Source organism: Rhinolophus sinicus, chromosome 2, assembly GCF_057876585.1.
Source record: "Rhinolophus sinicus isolate RSI-liver-muscle chromosome 2, RSI-T2T, whole genome shotgun sequence".
Classification (NCBI taxonomy): Eukaryota; Metazoa; Chordata; class Mammalia; order Chiroptera; family Rhinolophidae; genus Rhinolophus; species Rhinolophus sinicus.
In genome coordinates, this window is record NC_142502.1 from 160,778,247 (window position 1) to 160,796,339 (window position 18,093).

The 18,093-nt window shown below is 36.1% G+C and overlaps 1 protein-coding gene across 1 annotated transcript in view; it reads right to left on the reverse strand.

Moving 5' to 3' along the window:
- Nucleotides 1–3,995: 3,995 nt before the first annotated feature.
- Nucleotides 3,996–18,093, reverse strand: part of DYNC2LI1 (dynein cytoplasmic 2 light intermediate chain 1) — a 33,231-nt gene continuing 19,133 nt past the window's right edge. The window contains exons 9-13 of the mRNA XM_019748632.3: nt 16,814–16,890; nt 16,117–16,187; nt 12,830–12,927; nt 12,321–12,413; nt 3,996–4,305 (exon numbers count right to left, since the gene is read on the reverse strand). Of these exons, the coding sequence (XP_019604191.3) occupies nt 4,243–4,305; nt 12,321–12,413; nt 12,830–12,927; nt 16,117–16,187; nt 16,814–16,890 (402 nt within the window). The 3' untranslated portion in view covers nt 3,996–4,242. The remainder of the gene's footprint in view (nt 4,306–12,320; nt 12,414–12,829; nt 12,928–16,116; nt 16,188–16,813; nt 16,891–18,093) is intronic.

Sequence of the window (18,093 nt, forward strand, 5' to 3'; positions counted from 1 at the left end):
CTGATTCCAGATCTCTAGGTGTGCGGACTCAGGAATATGCATTCCCCCCACTTCCCCCACACACACTTTTTAATTTTTCAATTACAGTTGACATTCAACATTATTTATATTAATTTCAGGTGTACAGCATAGTATTAGATACTTTTTACTTGTATAACTTAAGAACTGATCACTCTGACTAACCTAGTATTCACCTGGCACTACATATAGTTATTATATTATTGACTATATATTCCCTGTGCTTTACATCCCATGACTATTTTGTAACTACCAATTTGTAGTTCTTAATCCCTTCACCTTTTTCACCCTGTCCCCCAATCCCCCTCCAGTCTATTACCCCAACAAATCCAGTACCCATCAGACACCATATATAGTTATTACAATGTCATAACTTTGTATATAGGGGATGCTATACCCTACATCCCCATGATTACTGTGTAACAACCAATTTGTGCTTCTTAATCCCTTCCCCTTTTTCACTTACCCCCAACTCCCCTTCCATCTGGCAACCATCAATATGTTCTCTGTATCTATGAGTTTGTTTCTGTTTTATTTATTTTGTTCTTTAGATTCCACATATAAGCATAATCACATTGCATCTGTCTTTCTCTGCCTGACATATTCCTCAGCACAATACCCACCCCCTCCCCGCCAGGTCCGTCCATGCCACTGCAGATAGCAAGAACCCATTCCCTTCCCTGGCCGAGTAATAGTTCATTGTATATATGTACCACCTCTTCTTTATGCATTCATTCATTGATGGACACCCAGGCTGCCTCCATATCTTGGCCTTTGAAATAATGCTGCAGTGAATATATGGATGCACATGTCCCATACAAGTAGTATTTGTGTTTCTTCAGATAAATACCCTGAAATGGGATTACTGAGTCCTTGTTTGTCTCTTGTTACAGCCTTTGTTTTAAAGTCTATTTTGTCTGGTATAAAACATTGCTACTCCAGCTTTTGTTGTTGTTGTTGTTTTTCATTTCAATTTTTCATGAAATATCTTTATGTATCCCTTTACATTCCCTCTCTGTGTGTCTTTCAATTTGAAGTGAGTCTCTTGTAGTCAGCATATGTAGGGGTCTTGTTTTCTTATCCATTCAGCCCTCCAATGTCTTTTGATTGGCACATTTAATCTATTTACATTGAATGTTATTATTGATAGATACGTAGCTGTTGACATTTTATTTTTCATAATTTTGATAGATATATATTTTTTAATCTTAAAGAAGTCCCTCTAACACTCCTTGTAATACTGGTTTGGTGGTGATGGACTCCTTTAGCTTTTTCTTGCCTGGGAAAATCTTTATCTGTCTTTCGATTCTAAATGATAGCTTTACTGGGTAGAGCATTCTTGGTTGTAGGTAGGTCCTTGAATATTTTGGGTGAATCCCATCTGGCCTGCAAAATTTCTGTTGAGTCATCAGCTAACAATCCTATGGGAACTCCCTTATAAGTTACTAGTTGCCTTTCTCTTGCTGCTTTTAGGATTCTCTCTTTGTCTTTAACCTTTGCCATTCTAATTATAATGTGTCTTGGTGTGGACCTGTTAGGGTTCATTCTGTTTGGGACTCTCTGCACTTCCTGGACTTGTATGTCTATTTCCTTCACAATGTTAGGAAAGTTTTCAGTCATTATTTCTTCAAATAGCTTCTCAACCTCTTACTTTCTCACTTCTCCTTCTGGTACCCCTATGATGCGAATGTTATTATGCTTGATGTTGTCCCAGAGATCTCTTAAACTATCCTCATTCTTTTAAAATCTTTTTTCTTTTTGCTGTTCTGATTGGGTGTTTTCTGCTATCTTGTCTTCTAATTTGCTGATTCAATACTCTGCTTCATCGTCGAGTCTGTTGGTGTTTCCTTCTAGTGTATTCTTCATTTCAGTTATTATATTCTGCACTTCTGGTTCTTTTACAGTTTCTATGTCCTTTTTAATGCTTGCTATCTCTTTGTTGAAGTTCTCAGTAAGTTCCTTGAGCATCCTTATAACCATTATTTTGAACTCTGTATCTGGTAGGTTGCTTGCCTCCATTTAATTTAGTTTTTTCTGGAGTTTTCTCCTGTTCTTTTCATTTGGGACACATTTCTTTGTTTCCTCATTTTAGCTGCCTCTTTCTTTGTTTCTATATAGTAGGTCGATCTGCTATGTCCCCCAGTCTTGGCTCGGCAGCCTTATGAAGTAGGTGCCTTGTGGGGCCCAGTGGCACAGTCTCCCTGGTCATCTGTACCGGGTGCTCCAAGAGTGTCCCTTGTGTGGATTGTGTGTGCCCTCCTGTTATAGTTGAGCCTTGGTTGCTACCGGCATGTCAGTGGGTGGGACTGACCCTCAGGGTAATCGGTTGTGGGGTTTGGCCATGTCCACAACAGCACAACAGCAGGGGGCTTACCCCACTGAGTAGGATTTGCCCCTGTGGGCTCTGGTGCCCATTGAGACCACCCTTTGGGTGTGCTGCTTGTAGAGCCTATTGGGCGGTGCTCTGCTGTTGCTCAAAGCCAACCTCCAAGTATGTTGGTTCTAGGGCCTCTTGCAAGGGGCTATGGTGCAGGCCCAGGTCACCCACCATGTATGACCAGCTGGAGACTACCGGGTAAGAGCTAAAGCAATCCACAGTTGTTTGCTGCCTGTGCTAACCCTGGGGGCGCATGGGAGAGGCCATGCTGTGAACTAAGGATGGCTGCCACCAATACCAGGCCTGGGGTAACTCCGCAAAAAGCCAGGATACCCCAAGGCCTGCTGTCATCTGACGGCTCCCTTAAGGTTCAGTTGCTGATAAAACCTCGGGTGGTATGCAAGTTGGTTGAGGCAGGGTCTCAGAGTCACTAGAGTGGGAAGAGTTGTGGTCACCAGGTGAATGTAAATTCGGTTTGGTGCCAGTGCTGAGCCTGAAGCTACTCAGCAAGTCTCAGAGTACACCATAGGACTCTGATACAGTTTTCTAAGAAAGAGTGCAAAGTGTCAGAGGCGCTGCTTTTGGAGAAAGTGCCTCCAACTTTGGGGGAGTTGGGTGGGATGGGGTCTGAGTGAGTCAGGAGGGTGGAGCCCCAGATCTCACCAGACCAATCAGATCCAGATTTGGACGTAAGCGTCAGGGGTGGGCTCAACACAGGAAAGGTGGTTCACCTGCCGGCTGCACGGGAGGAGGACCTCCTCACAGGGAAATGGCGACTGTCTTCCAGCCCTCAACCAGGAGCAACACAACTCAGTCTGCCCCCTACTATGTCTCTGACACCCCCCCCCCCACCACCACCGAGTTACTGTCCCTCCGCTGGAGCCCAAGGTGAGTGCCTGGGAGTGAGCGAGTCTGTGCGCGAGCCCTTTAAGAGGACACCTGGTTTCCCCGCAGCCTTCCGTCCCACCTGGATGTTCGGAATCCCCACTGTTTTTCATAGTCAGATGTTACGCGGGCTTCTCTGCACCAGTACTCTGGACTGGGGAGGGTGGTGTGGGGCTGAGGTCCCTTACTGCTCTGGGGTGAACCTCTGCAGCCGAGATATCCCTCCTGGTTCTCACCTGCCACACACAGGTTTGCGTTAGCCAGTTCCGGGTCTTTGCCCCTCCTACCAGTCTCGGCGTGGCTTCTTATTTATATCCCTTGTTATAAAACTTCTGTTCAGCCAGACTTCAGATGGTTCTCCGGGTTGACTGTTCTCTAATTTAGTTGTAATTTTAATTTGTTCATGGGAGGAAGCAGGCAGTGTTTACTTTGTCATATTGGATCTCCAGGAATATGCATTTTAAATGAGTCCTTTTTGTGGTGTTTTTTGTGCCTCACCATTAGAGTAAAGTTATGATGCTTGTTAAAGTGAACCCCGTTCTAGTTTCCAACCATCCACATCTGAGAACTCCTAGAGGATTTGTCTAATATGAGCACTAACCTTATATTCATAACTGTTACTAAATGCTCTTGCTTTCATGTTCCTGATATCTTGTAAGCAGAAACTTATAAATGCTGAACCAAGTATACATTACTTAACCATGTGAGAGGAAGATAGTAGAAGATCCTTTTTATTTTAAAAAATGTTATACAGTTACACAAATGTTTTCCTCTCTAAATGACTTAAAAATATCCAGGGGTGGCACTAATGTAATAAATTCATTTTTCCTTGAACAAATCATACATCTTAACTTTCTTCATTTATTACCATAATATCTAATTTATTAATCAGCTAATATTAATAAAATAATGTTACTTGTATTTGAGAAAGAAGAAATAAACACACTATAGTTGAATTAGGTTCAAGAATCCAGCTCAATTTGTTTCCAAGACTTGGAAGAACTTCTTTTGTACTGTTCCAGTTCCTAAAACAGAAATATGTATTATAGGACTTTAAAAAATCAACTTTAAGAATTAAACTAGGCATCGTAAAGCTCTCTTAGTAGTTTTAGATATAACAATGTATCCTTTATAGCATTACCATTCTCAAAATTTCTTGGCAATTGTTTTGAAAAAAAATAATACTTAGGATTTATTTTTTAGAATATAGAATCTTTGGAGTTCCTGGGTAGACTAAGCAGCATTTAGAGATGAATTTAATAAAATTTCAGACAAAATTATATACAATATAGTACATACAAATTGTCTTTCAACTAATGAAATAAAGCATTTGTCATACTTTAAGTATTTAAAAGTTATCTTATTTTTAGTATTTTGCTATTCAACTCTTGCGAAAACCTGGTGGAAGTTAGCAAAGTATCAATGTACATTTAAAATGTATACATACCCTTTGACCTAGCAACTCTACCTTTAGAAATTTATCATATAGAATAATAGAGAGGAGCACAAAGATGTAAATAGAAGGATATTCACTGCAGTATGAATATGACGCACAATTGGAAACAACTCAGATTATCTCCCAGTTAGGACTGATTAAATGCATCAGCACTCATTCACATGTGGCTTCATGGACAGCCAGCAAAATGACTGTGGTCATACGTGAAACAAGCATATAGATGAAGAGAAAGCAGGACATTTCCAGTTTCCATTTTATATACTTCTATATCCTTTGATTTTTTTCATAATGAGTATATGTTACTTTTACAATTCATAAAATAAAGATAAATTTTAGTGGGAGTGGAAATCCTGCATGAGACGACTGACATGCAAAAAGGACTATCTGAGGGGAATGACTCCTAGTCTCTTATACGTTGTTCAGTGTCTAACCTGTGTCAGGTATATCATTATATCAGATAAGCAAAAAGTGGTTGCTCTGCAAGATAAGGCAATCATTGCCCTTTGACTGACATCATTGAAGTTCATAGTTCCTATGAAAAGAAAATTCCATTCTCGTTTCCAGAAAAATTGCAGATTGTCTCATTCATACTTACACACTAAGTTATTAAAATTTAAATGTTAAAAGTTTCAAAACTGTATAAAGACTTTGGAAAAAATTTTGTAGTCATTAACTCCAAAGTAGTCTTTACAGCTGGGTTTATTTTTTCTAATGAAGTTAATTGAGTTCACCAGTTATCTACCATTTATGGTTTCAAAGATTGTTAACTCATTAAAAAAAAAAAGCCCCAATAATTATTTTTACCAGTGATAAAGATGAGGATTTGGGATTCTTTGCTACTAGTGTCTCTTTTTGCAGACAGCAAACTTAGAAGAATGGGGCTGGTCACACAGGCCATGCCGGAGGAAGGCTAAAGAATAGCTAACTAGTGTGTTACAGAACTCACTGTGTCCACTAGATTTTCAGTACTGTTATCATGTCAACTCAAAATAACACGATGATACTTTAAAGGAAGGCAAGGAGGAGGATTTTCTTTACACTGCTATTCTTCATGGTTGCTTTAGAGAGGCATTTTAAAAGTGAAAGTAAAACCAAGAAAGGTTTCCACCCTGCCCCTTAAAAACCTCTAAGTTTTCAAATATAAATGGACACAGTCTTACAATACTTAAAACAGCATCTTCAGTAAAGGATAAGAACATTTCCCCCTAAACATGTAAATCAGTATGTGTTTACATTATAAGCACAGGGATTATAAGCAAGTTGATTTTTAAAACAGGGATTCAAAATAGGTATGTGTGGTTGGCCAAGACCTTAAATATAATTGTTTACCCAAATATTTCATTTTTTTGTTGTTGTTTTCTTTGACAATAAAAATACAGAAAAGAGGTAGAAGTGTTCAATAAGTGCTTTCTATACTCACATTCCCTTAAAATCAGGAATGCTGTGGTTACCAGAGGGTAAGGGGCGTGGAGGGTGGGAGATGAGGGTAAGGGGGATCAAATATATGGTGATGGAAGGAGAACTGACTCTGGGTGGTGAACACACAATGGGATTTATAGATGATGTAATACAGAATTGTACACCTGAAATCTATGTAATTTTACTAACAATTGTCACCCCAATAAATTTTAAAAAAAATCAGGAATGCTTTAAAACTAGAGGGTTTTTTAAAAAATAGTAAATACAATTCAGGTCCTCTGCCCATTTTTTAATTGGACTGTTTTTTTGTTGTTGAGTTCTTTATATTTTGGATATTAGCCCCTTAGCAAAGGTGTTGTTTGCAAATATCTTCTCCCATTCTGTTGGTTGCCTCTTTCTTTTGTTGATGGTTTCCCTTGCTGTGCAGAGGTTTTTTCAGTTTGATATAGTCCAATTTATTTACTTTTGCTTTCACTTCCCTTGCCTTTGAGGTCAAATTTATAAAATTCTCTCTGAACCCAAAGTCCATTAGTACCTATGCTTTCTTCTATGCAATTTATTGTTTTAGGTCTTATGTTTAGGTCTTTGATCCATTTTGAGTTAATTTTGGTATATGGTGACAGATAGCAGTCTAGTTTCATTCTTTTGCACATGGCTTTCCAATTTTCCCAGTACCATTTATTGAAGAGGCTGTCTTTTCTCCATTGTATGTTTTTGGCTCCTTTGTTGAAAATTATCTGCCCATATATATGTGGGTTTATTTCTGGTTTCTCAATTCTATTCCATTGGTCTGTGTCTGTTTTTCTGCCAATACCATGCTGTTTTGCAAACAACACCTTTGGCTAATAGCCAAAAATATGTAAAGGACTCATACAATTCAACAATGAAAAAATCAAACAATCCAATTAAAAATGGGCAGAGGACCTGAACAGGCATTTTTCCCAAGAAGACAAATGGCCAACAGATATATGAAAAATGCTCAACTTCACTAGCTATTAGGGAAATGAAAATCAAAACCACAATGAGATAACCACCGCACACCTGTTAAAATGGCTATTATCAATAAGACAAGTAATAACAAGTGTTGGAGAGGTTGTGAAGAAAAAGGAACCTTCATACACTATTAATGGGAATGTAAATTGGTACAGCTGCTATGGAAAACAGTATGGAGGTTCCTCAAAATTTGACAATAGAATTACCATACAACCTAGCAATCCCTCTTCTGAGTATCTACCCAAAACTCTGAAAACATTTATCTGTAAAGATATATGTACCCCTATGTTCACTGCAGCACTATTCACAGTGGCCAAGACATGGAAACAACCAAAGTGTCCTTCAATAGATGATTGGATAAAGAAGCTGTGGTACATGTATACAATGGAGTATTACTTGGCCGTAAGAAAAGATGAAATACTGCCATTTGACACAATATGGATGGATCTTGCGATTATCATGCTAAGCAAAATAAGTCAGCCAGAAAGTCGAGAACCATATGGCTTCACTCATATGTAAGATATAAAACTGAAAACAACAAATGAAGAAGAAAACCAAACAAATAAACAAAAACTCATAGACACAGAGAACAGTTTAGTGGTTACCAGAGGGTTAAAGGGGTCAAAGGTGACAGAAGGAGCTCTGACTCTGGGTGGTGAACAGATGATGAAATATATAGATAATATGTTATAGAATTGCACATTTGAAACCTATATAATTTTACTAACCAATGTTATCCCAATAAATTAATAAAAATTTTTAAAAATAGTAAATACTAATGAAGTATTTTCTGGTGCCCATGTGAAGTCTGCCAAAAGGCAACTCTGAGTAATTAGAGAAAAGAGAGCTAATTAGGACAGATACTTAAGTCTACAGGAAAGTTGCGAGGGGTCGTAAGACGGGTCCTCAGACCTGAGAGGACTGATTTCCCAGTCCACGCATCTGAGGGGTCTGGGAGCAAGAGTGATTCTGGACAGCTGTCATAAATGACATGTTTTACTGCTAAGGGATATTGTGGCTCAGTGCCTCCTCTGCTGGCAGGAGTATTTAACTTAAGTGCGGGCCTTCTGAGGCAGAGCGATGGACACATCTTTCTTATCACATCTTGCCTATTGATTTTATGTGACTTGGGCTTTTTTGAAGGCTCAGGTGTTGGAGGAACTGAATGGAACTCACGAGTTAGCCTCCCCATCTTAGAAGAGATGTGCTCTAATTTCACTGCCAAAGCTTAAGGCCCCGAACTTATTTTTTGTTTTATTCCTGATGATTATTTAAGCCACTATCGTGTTTCCCTGAAAATAAGACCTAGTTGGACAATCAGCTCTAAGGCATCTTTTGGAGAAAAAATTAATATAAGACCCGGTATTATGTTACATTATTATATTATTACATTATTATATTATATTGTATTATATTATGTTATATTATATAAGATTCGGTCTTCTATTAAAATAAGACCAGGTCTCATATTAAGTTTTGCTCCAAAAGACGCATTAGAGCTGATTGTCCAGCTAGGTCTTATTTTCGGGGAAACACCGTAATAATGCAGCTTGGGGATGCGGAGGGAGTCAAAAGGAGGATCACACTGGTTTCAGACAGGCTCAAGGCCAGTCCACCACTCATATGTGATTGTATTATATTTGAATGAAACAGGATGTCGTCGTTCCTCCCAAGAAGCACAAGAATCAGAAGCAACTATTTGGGTTAAACGTGCAGACACAGCACATAGTATAGACTTAGGCATTTCCAAGTTGTTTTTAAGTAAGGACACACTTTTCTGTAATTATGGAGAACACTGAGTAAAACTTTTTAAAAAATGAATATTATTATTGTTCTAAATGGCAAATCAGATCAACTCTAAAGATTATAATGCTATTTTTATTGAAAAGTGTTATGTGGCAATAATCATAATATTGATAAAAGATAAAAAAGATAGTCAATATCAAGACAGAGATGTAGACAACTGGCTAGATTTTCATTGACACAGGTGAATTCTTTTATATGCTGTGTTAATAAAACTGGCATTGACTGTCTTGACCACATAAAAAATGACAATGTGTTTTTAAATGTTTAGAGGGGAAGTGATAGGAATCTTTCACAATTAATCTATAGAGAATTTTCTCATACCTGAGTCAGCTTTTGTGTGTATCAGCACACAATTGGAAACAAACGTAAGGCTCTGAAACTACTTTGGGAGAGCATGAAATAATACACAAATTTAAAATTTTAGATATTAGAATATCAAAATTTGGAAATCAATTAAATAATTGAGCATCAACTAGTAATCATTAGGGTAACTTTAAGGCAGAAGCATAAAATTATGGTAAGTTACCATGTATGCAAACAGATCAATGCATTTATCTATTGAAACACCATAAATGAAACCGGTTTAGAGACAAAATTAGGATATGAGAACTTTTCAGATAGGTTAAAAAAAATCTGTCAGCCAAGAGAGTATAGAATATAGTGAGGTAGCAGGAGTTGAGCGAAGAATGATACAGGTATTGTGGGGTGGCTTTCCAGTTCCACTCAATAGTCCTATGGTTTTATGTCAGTTAGGGAACATGGATTTGAATGTGAAATCTCATGATAATACTAGGTATGTATATAAATGTAATAAAAGGGATCACTATGCAATATAAACAGATACTCTTATCAAAAATGGCATTTAGTTATGGACTCCCAGGTAAATATTAATTCAAGGATGACTTCCAACTAATCTGTCTAGCCAAGGTGCACATAAGGATTACATAAGGTCATTTTACTCTTCCTACAACATGCCTCCCAGTTCTTTTTAAATGGAGGTATAACTGACATACAACATATGTTTGTTTCAGGTATACAACATAATGATTCAATATTTGTATATATTGTAAAATGATCAACACAGTAAGTCTAGTTAACATCTGTCATACATAGTTAAAGAATTTGTTTTCTTGTGATGAGAACTTTTAAGATCTACTCTTAGCAACTTTCAAATATACAATACTGTATTATAGTCACCATGCATGGTTTATTTACTTTGTAACTGGAAGTTTGTATCTTTTGACTCTGTTCACCCATTTGGGCTACTCCCCGCCCCCTGCCTCTGGCAACAACCAATCTGTTCTCTGTATCTATAAGCTTGTTCTTCATTCATCTGTTGATAGACATTTAGGTTGTTTCCATATCTTGTCTACTGTACATAATGCTTCAATGAACATGGGGGTACATGTATCTTTTTCAAATAGTGTTTTCATTTTCTTTGGGTAAATAACCAGAAGTGGAATTGCTGGATCATATGGTAGTCCTATTTTTAATTTTTTGAGGAAACTTTATACTGTTTTCCATAGTCGCTGCACCAATTTATAGTCCCACCAACAATACATCCTCGCAAATACTTCATATTTCTTGATTTATTTTATAATAGCCATTCTAACAGATGTGAGGTGATATCTCCCTGTGGTTTTGATTTGTATTTCCCAGATGACTGTGATATTGAGCATCTTTTCATGTACCTGTGGCCATCTGTATGTCTTTTTGGAAAAATGTCTATTCAGATCCTCTGCCCGTTTTTTAATTAGTTTTTGTTTTTATGCTATTGAGTTGTAAGAGTTCTTTATATATTTTGAACATTAACCCTTATCAGATATATGATTGGCAAATACTTTCTCCATTCAGTAGGCTGCCTTTCCATTGTGTTTATGGTTTCCTTTGCTGTACAGAAGCTTTCTAGTTTGATATAGTTCCACTTATTTATTTTTTCCTTTGTTAACCTTGCTTTTGGTGTCAAATCCAAAAAATCATTGCCAAGATCAATGTCAAAGAGCTCACTGCCTATGTTTACTTCTAGGAGTTCCATGGTTTCAGGTCTTAGAATCAAGCCTTTAATCCATTTTGAGTTAATTTTTGAGTATGGTTTTGTATTATAAGATAGTGGTCCAGTTTCATTCTTTTGCATGTGGCTGTCCAGTTTTTCCAGCACAAGTTATTGAAGAGACTGTCCTTTCCCCATTGTATTTTCTTGGCTCCTTTGTTGTAAATTAATTGACCGTATATGCTTAGGTTTATTTCTGGGCTCTCTATTTTGTTCCATTGATCTATGTGTCTGTTTTTATGTCGGTATCATATTGTTTTGATTACTAAAACTTTGTAACATAGTTTGAAATCAGGGAGCGTGATGCCTCCAGCTTTGTTCTTCTTTCTCAAGATTGCTTTGGCTATTTGGGGTCTTTTGTGGTTTCATACAAACTTTAGGATTGTTTGATCTATTTCTGTGAAAAATGCCATTGGAATTTTTTATAGGGATTGCAACATGCCTCTTTACTTTGCTACAGCTAGAAACCCTCTAAATATTAATGACAGATTTTTCAAAAGTCTTCTAGACTATGTCTAAATAAAATGTTTTGCTTACTTATTCTAGGGCCCACTAAGGAGAAAGGCTAGTGTGGAGGAAAATACCCTGGTCACTGCTCCCTTTGGATGGTTGTGTTCAGGTTATCCTTGTAACAGTGCAACTGCCCAAGTTATACAGCTCTACAAATCCCACCTAATAGGTTGTCAGGGCAATTTATAGTGTTTACTATACAAAAACTTACTTATATAAGGTCAGATTCCACACAGTGTCTCATTTTATCAAAGTAAAAGGAGATCTGAAAAAATCTAAGTAGTGGGTCATGATGAATTTGCCAACATTTGCATTCTTATATCAGACTTGTATATCACAAACAGTGCTATTTGGCATATGTGGAATGCAGTCTCCACTTTTAACCACTTTCTGAGAGATCCTGGATTTTGTCTGCTATGTTTGTGTGCTTTCAGACTGGTACAAAAAAAGTATAGGTATGTCTGAATGTCCTAATAAAAATCAAACCCTTTTATGTAATCTCACAAACAAAAGAATATTATAAAAGTGTCTCCCCAGCAGCAAGGTAAGAATCACTACCCATCTTTAACATAAACTGGAAAATCCAAAAGGATATGTGAACATTAAGACATCTTTTGGTGGTAGAATAGGTGATATTTAATTCTTTATGCATATCAGAATTTGATTCTTTTCTATAGTATAGATGTACTATTTAAATAATTATAAAGTAAAAAAAATTAAGCAAGTAAATTGAGAAAAATCTATGACATTCGAGAGCTTTTTTGTGATAATTCAAGATGAAATAAAATAAATGTTTAGCATAATACCTGATCCTTCTGAATTCTCATTTCATCAACTTCACTTTCAGCATACTGAGGGTCTTTTGCGGGGTCCTTGATATCTTTTAGTGTGTTGATACTCTGAAATTACAATTCTTCAAATCATTTCATGCCCATAAGCCAAAACCTTCAGTGACTACCATCGTCTCACAAACCCAGGTCCCACTCTTCAGCTCTCTATGGTCTTCTGAGCTTTTATCATCACCATAAAGGGCCATTCAAATTCCACCAGGTCCTCTTTCCTCCCTCTCCTTTCCGTTCATGTCACTCTCTTGTCTAATATCCAGAGAACTCTGTTTGAAAGTGGAGCAAGGACTGTGTCTTACCCACCTTTTAATCCCCACAGTACCTCATATACAATAGATTTTAAGTGACGGTTTAATTTTTGAGCATGAGAGTTGAAAATAAAGTTATCACAGTAGGCCCATTGGAACATTTCCCAATAACTGTTGAATAGTGCTGAAAATTCTTGCTTTAAAAGAATTAGAAATATGTACCTTTGGTGGAAAGAGCTTTTCATACACTTTTTTCCACAAATCCATTGGTGAATGGGCATGAAGCTTTCCAATGTCATTATCAGGAACAGGAGGAGATCCTAAAATTGGAAGTTTTACTCCAATGACTGCATTGATTAAAACACTGCAAACTCTATCATCAATAAAATTGATGGCAGTTATAAAAGTATAGGTCTTTGATCACCCGTTTCCCCTCTCCCTAACACAGTCACTGTTAAAATGTGTCCCAACCCAGTGTAGCAAGGCCACGGGGCAGGTTCCCGTACCAGAAGAGGAGACAGAGTAATGAGTAAACTGTAATTCTCTTTCCTCACACTTAAATTGCTATCCAGCAAAAATATAAACGTTTGATAATCTCATGTGTTTGTGAATTTGTAAGAAAACCGATTCTCATATGTGCTGCTGGTTGGAGTGCAAACTGGGATAATTAATTTGCAAGGTAATTTGGCACTAATAAATACTCTTAAGATACCAAAAAAGGTCATGCCCTATTAACGAGCAATTCCAGCTTTTGGTGTTTATCCTAGAAACACCTGCATACATGTATTAAGGATTTCACACTGCAGCATCATTTGTATCAGTGAAAAACTGGTCACCACCAAAATGTCCATCAATAGAGGAATAGTGAACTAAATTATTATGTAACACTATCCACCAGTCAAAACACCAAATGGACCTGTATATGGTATTACTGTGGAAAAACCACTAAGGCATAATGAGTAAAACAGGCAAATTTCAAAATGATACAGAATGATATAATTATGTTAAAACAAATATGTATTTTTTTTCTACATCACTTACACATATACAGAAAATGATCTGGAAAGATACATACCAAACTCAATCCTTATATATTATATTTTAATATTTTATAAGGAGGACGTATTTATGTCTTGTTTGTATAATTTAATTTGAAAAATTTTAAAAACTTGCTGCCACTTCTTAATAATTTTCAGGCTATAATCTGGGATTTGTCTTGTGGCTCAACATCTGTATTGTTCACTAATATTATTTCACTGTTGCTCTTTCAAGGCCTCCTATTCCTTTGGTGGGAAGACATTGTATTCAGCTTTCCCAAGTGATTTACTTGTCTGTGTGTGTGTGTATTCTGTACAATTTTATCACTTTACGTCCATGTATTCACTACCACAGTCAAGATACTGAACAATTCCATTACCACGATGATCCCAGCCGTCGCTCTTTTATAATCACACTCACCTCCTTCCCAACTTCTTCCCTCTTACCTCCCCACCCACTGTCTTGTCCTTAACCTTTGGTAACCACTAATCTTTCCTTCATTTCTAAAATGTTCCATTCTAAAAATTTCATATAAATAGAATCATAATGTATGTAACCTTTTCTGATTGGTTTTATTCATTCAGTATAATTCCCTGGAGATTCATCCAAGTGATGTGTATCAGTATTTTGTTCCTTTTTACTGCTCAGTAGTATTCTCCAGTAGAAATGTACCACAGTGTTGTTTATTAATTCATCTATTGAATGACATCTGGTTGTTTCCAGTTTTTGGCTATTACAAATAAAGCTTTTACCGTGTTTCTCCGAAAATGAGACCTAGATGGACAATCAGTTCTAATGCATCTTTTGGAGCAAAAATTAATATAAGACGCGGTCTTATTTTACTGTAAGACCCGGTCAATATGATATGATATGATATGATATGATATGATATGATATGATATGATATACCAGGTCTTATATTAATTTTTGCTCCAAAAGATGCATTAGAGCTGATTGTCCAGCTAGGTCTTATTTTGGGGGAAACAGGGTAGGAACATTTTTGTACAGATTTTTATGTTCATTTCTCTGGGATAAATGCCCAATAGTGCAATTTCTAGTTCATAGGGTAGCTGCATGCTTAATTTTATAAGATGCTGTCAGACTGTTTTCAAGAATGCTTGTAGCATTTTACATCCCACCAGCAATGCATAAGCGATCAAGTTGCTCTGCATCCTTGTCAGCACTCGGTGTTGTCACTGTTTTTTATCTCAGTTATTCTGATAGTGTATGGTGATATCTCTGGGTGGTTTCAATGTGAAGTTCCCTAATAATTAATGATATTAAACATCTTTTCACGTGCTTATTTGCCCTTTGTATATCCTCTTCAGTGAATGTCTGCTTGTGTCTTTTGCCTATTTTCTAACCGAACTGTTTGTTTTTTTACTGTTGAGCTTTTTATATAGTCTAGATACTAGTCATTTGTTGGATATGTGGTTTGAATATATTTTCCCCCAGACTATAACATGTTTTTTCATCCTTTTCACATGGACTATCAAGAGCAAAACTTTTTAATCTTGATGGGTCCAAGCTCCATGATTTTTAAATTCAGTACTTTTTAATCCTTTTCTAACTTCCAATTACTCATACGGGCAAAATATTTCCATAAGCATTACCTATCAGTACACAGAGTGATTCTCACTGCTACTGAAATTAAGTTGGTACTAATGATAATTATAAAAATAAAAACTCAGTCTCCATGATCACTGATTAATCATCTCTATTCCTTTCATTCCAATTCACTCTATAATCTCATTACAAAGATCTCTAAATTTGAAGTTAAGTCAACTTTAGCTTATAAGATTGATGAGGAATGAGAAATAAAAAAGAAAAGTACTATCCGCTAGAGATTTTTTTTTTCAAGCCCACTAGAGTTTAAAACCAAACTATGACAACCTTAGAGTATAAAGAGTTGCTAGGCCCAAAGATCTTCAAAATGAAAATAGCTTCTGTAGGAAGATAAGGAACTTGTCTAGGTAAACTCATTTTGCTCCATGAGCCTAGGGCATCTATAAGTTTAGGAAATATATCCCATTAAATGAGGCAAGCTAATTAGTAAAAGTATTCTTTTTGGTTTATTCTATCACTTGATTCTCTAATTTTCATTATGGCCCATAATAGATAGCTTTGAATTTCCTGACCCCTCTATGTTCTTGGTTTTCTTTTAAACCTAAGGAGCTAAAATTTAAAGGTACCTAGAAATCAGTGAGGGAAAGGAAATACATGCACTTTTTTTAGTGGAATAGAGATCAGAAATCTGTCTCACATGACAACATCCCTTCCATCACAAATATGTCAATGTGCTATATGCGTATGTTGAATCAATATTGTATATACAAATAAATACATAGGAAATGACAGCAATGATAATGAAACCAGAAATGGTTGTATGTTGGAGATGAAGTGAACATGGAGTAGGATAAAATCAATAAGCAATTAAAAAAAGATTGATCAATCTTAATAAGTTCACCGACCTATATGACTTAAAGAATCCAATCCTGCTGTGATAAACAGTGGTTTATTCTGATCCATACATATTGATTTGCTACATGGATAAAAAGAAAAAATAATCTAATTTAGTTCAGCAATCGAATATCCTGCCATACTCTACTGTAAATACAAGAGTCAAGTTTTATATCTAGCCACTGGTGAGAGCATTGCCCCAAATGAATGAGTGAATATTAATGTGGTTTCAAAAATTAAAGTATAGCATTATTAAAGTTTTACAGGAGAAAAAAAGTGACAGACCCAAATTACCTTAAATCAAAACCAGGAAAAGTCACAAGGCTAAGAAAACTACATACTAACATTATTGATTCCATTTGTAATCATATAAGAAAGTGATAATAGAGTGAAAGTTATTAAAATGAGGGCAAAGAAGTAAAAGAAATCAGGGAAACAAGTATAATAGCATCACTGTTCTAGTCTCAAAGAAAGTATTCTGTAACATTTTAGTTGTCAAATTTGAGAAATATTTAAACAATATAAGAAGTAGAAGATAATTTAAACAATATAAGAAGTAGAAGTAAAACTATCTCTCTGAAGAACAGACATCTGGGGTTCCTACCCTGGTCAAGAAACAAAACACTGGTGAGAACAATAGTCAGATGAGACAATACTGGCCAAAAAATAATAAAATAAAAAGATATAAAAATTACATTTTAACAGTACCTTTTGTCAATGCCAAAAGCCAACTGATTGATAACTCCCCGTATTTTCAGTAATAGAGCTTCTGATTTACTGGTAAACTAAAAAAAAAGAAAGAAAGAAAGAAAAATCAGGGTAATAAAGATTCTGCTTTCAAATCACAGAAACAGGTAACATAAAAACATAGTTTTAAACACATAGAGATTGCAGAGAGAATTACTATTTATTTGCCCCCCCCCCAAATATTTATGTTTAGACAAAACAAAACCTGAATAAAGGAAAAGAAATCAATCTTGAAAATTTATTTGAACTGACTCTTCAAACTTCACGAGAGCACTATATTAAAGGACCTTGTATTTATGCACTAATCATTTCAGCTACTCCCACATATGAGTTGTAATCATTGTCAAAATTCAACTTGGTTGGTTAAAAAATAGGAGGTATATATCATAAATAACTTCCATCTAGAACATATTACTGCCTTCAAAGCAATTAACATGGGAGCTGCAGACTAGTCCAACAATGCTGATACGAAAATGATTTTTTCACTTCTCTTCTCAATTGCCTTTGGAGCCTGCAAAATGAGCTACTGAATATTCTCAGTGGTGGTATATAACTAGAGTGACCATAACCAGAACACTTTAGAGAGTGAGATGAGGTACTATTAATAATTAAGCAGAGATATCGGGTGAAAACCAGCACGTATAGTCACCCTACATACAAATCTTTTATAACTAAATTTGATTTTTGAAAATACCCGAAGTCACTCAGCCGAATCAGAATGACTAAGATGTATGAAAGTGGGGAAAGCAACCTTGAACCAAAATTAAATGTAATTATAAAGCAAAGAGATCAATTTTTCAGGATAAAATTCATTCTGGGTTAAGAACAGGGTCTCAGGGAAAGAATTCAGTGGAGAACACTCATATGAATATATAAGATTTGACACATTTATTTTTAAAAATTGAAACAATTTTAATGTTTCTATTGATATAATTTTTTTAAATATAGGAAATTTTAGTTGAATTTTAAAAACACTTTCTTCTCACTTTTTCTTATTATTTATTTTGTTCCCTATATGGAGAGGAAAAAAACCTCATTACAAATGTATTTCATAGGATTGTAGGGCTGGGAGGACATGAGAAGTTTTCTAACTCAACCCTATCATGTACTGCATCAACCACCTTGAAAACATCCTCCATAAACAGCCTCAGAACTTCTGCTTGGAGAAACTTGACGCCTGGGGACTCATTATCTCCCAAAGCAACTCATTCCATTCTCAGATAATGGTAGTATTAGAACAG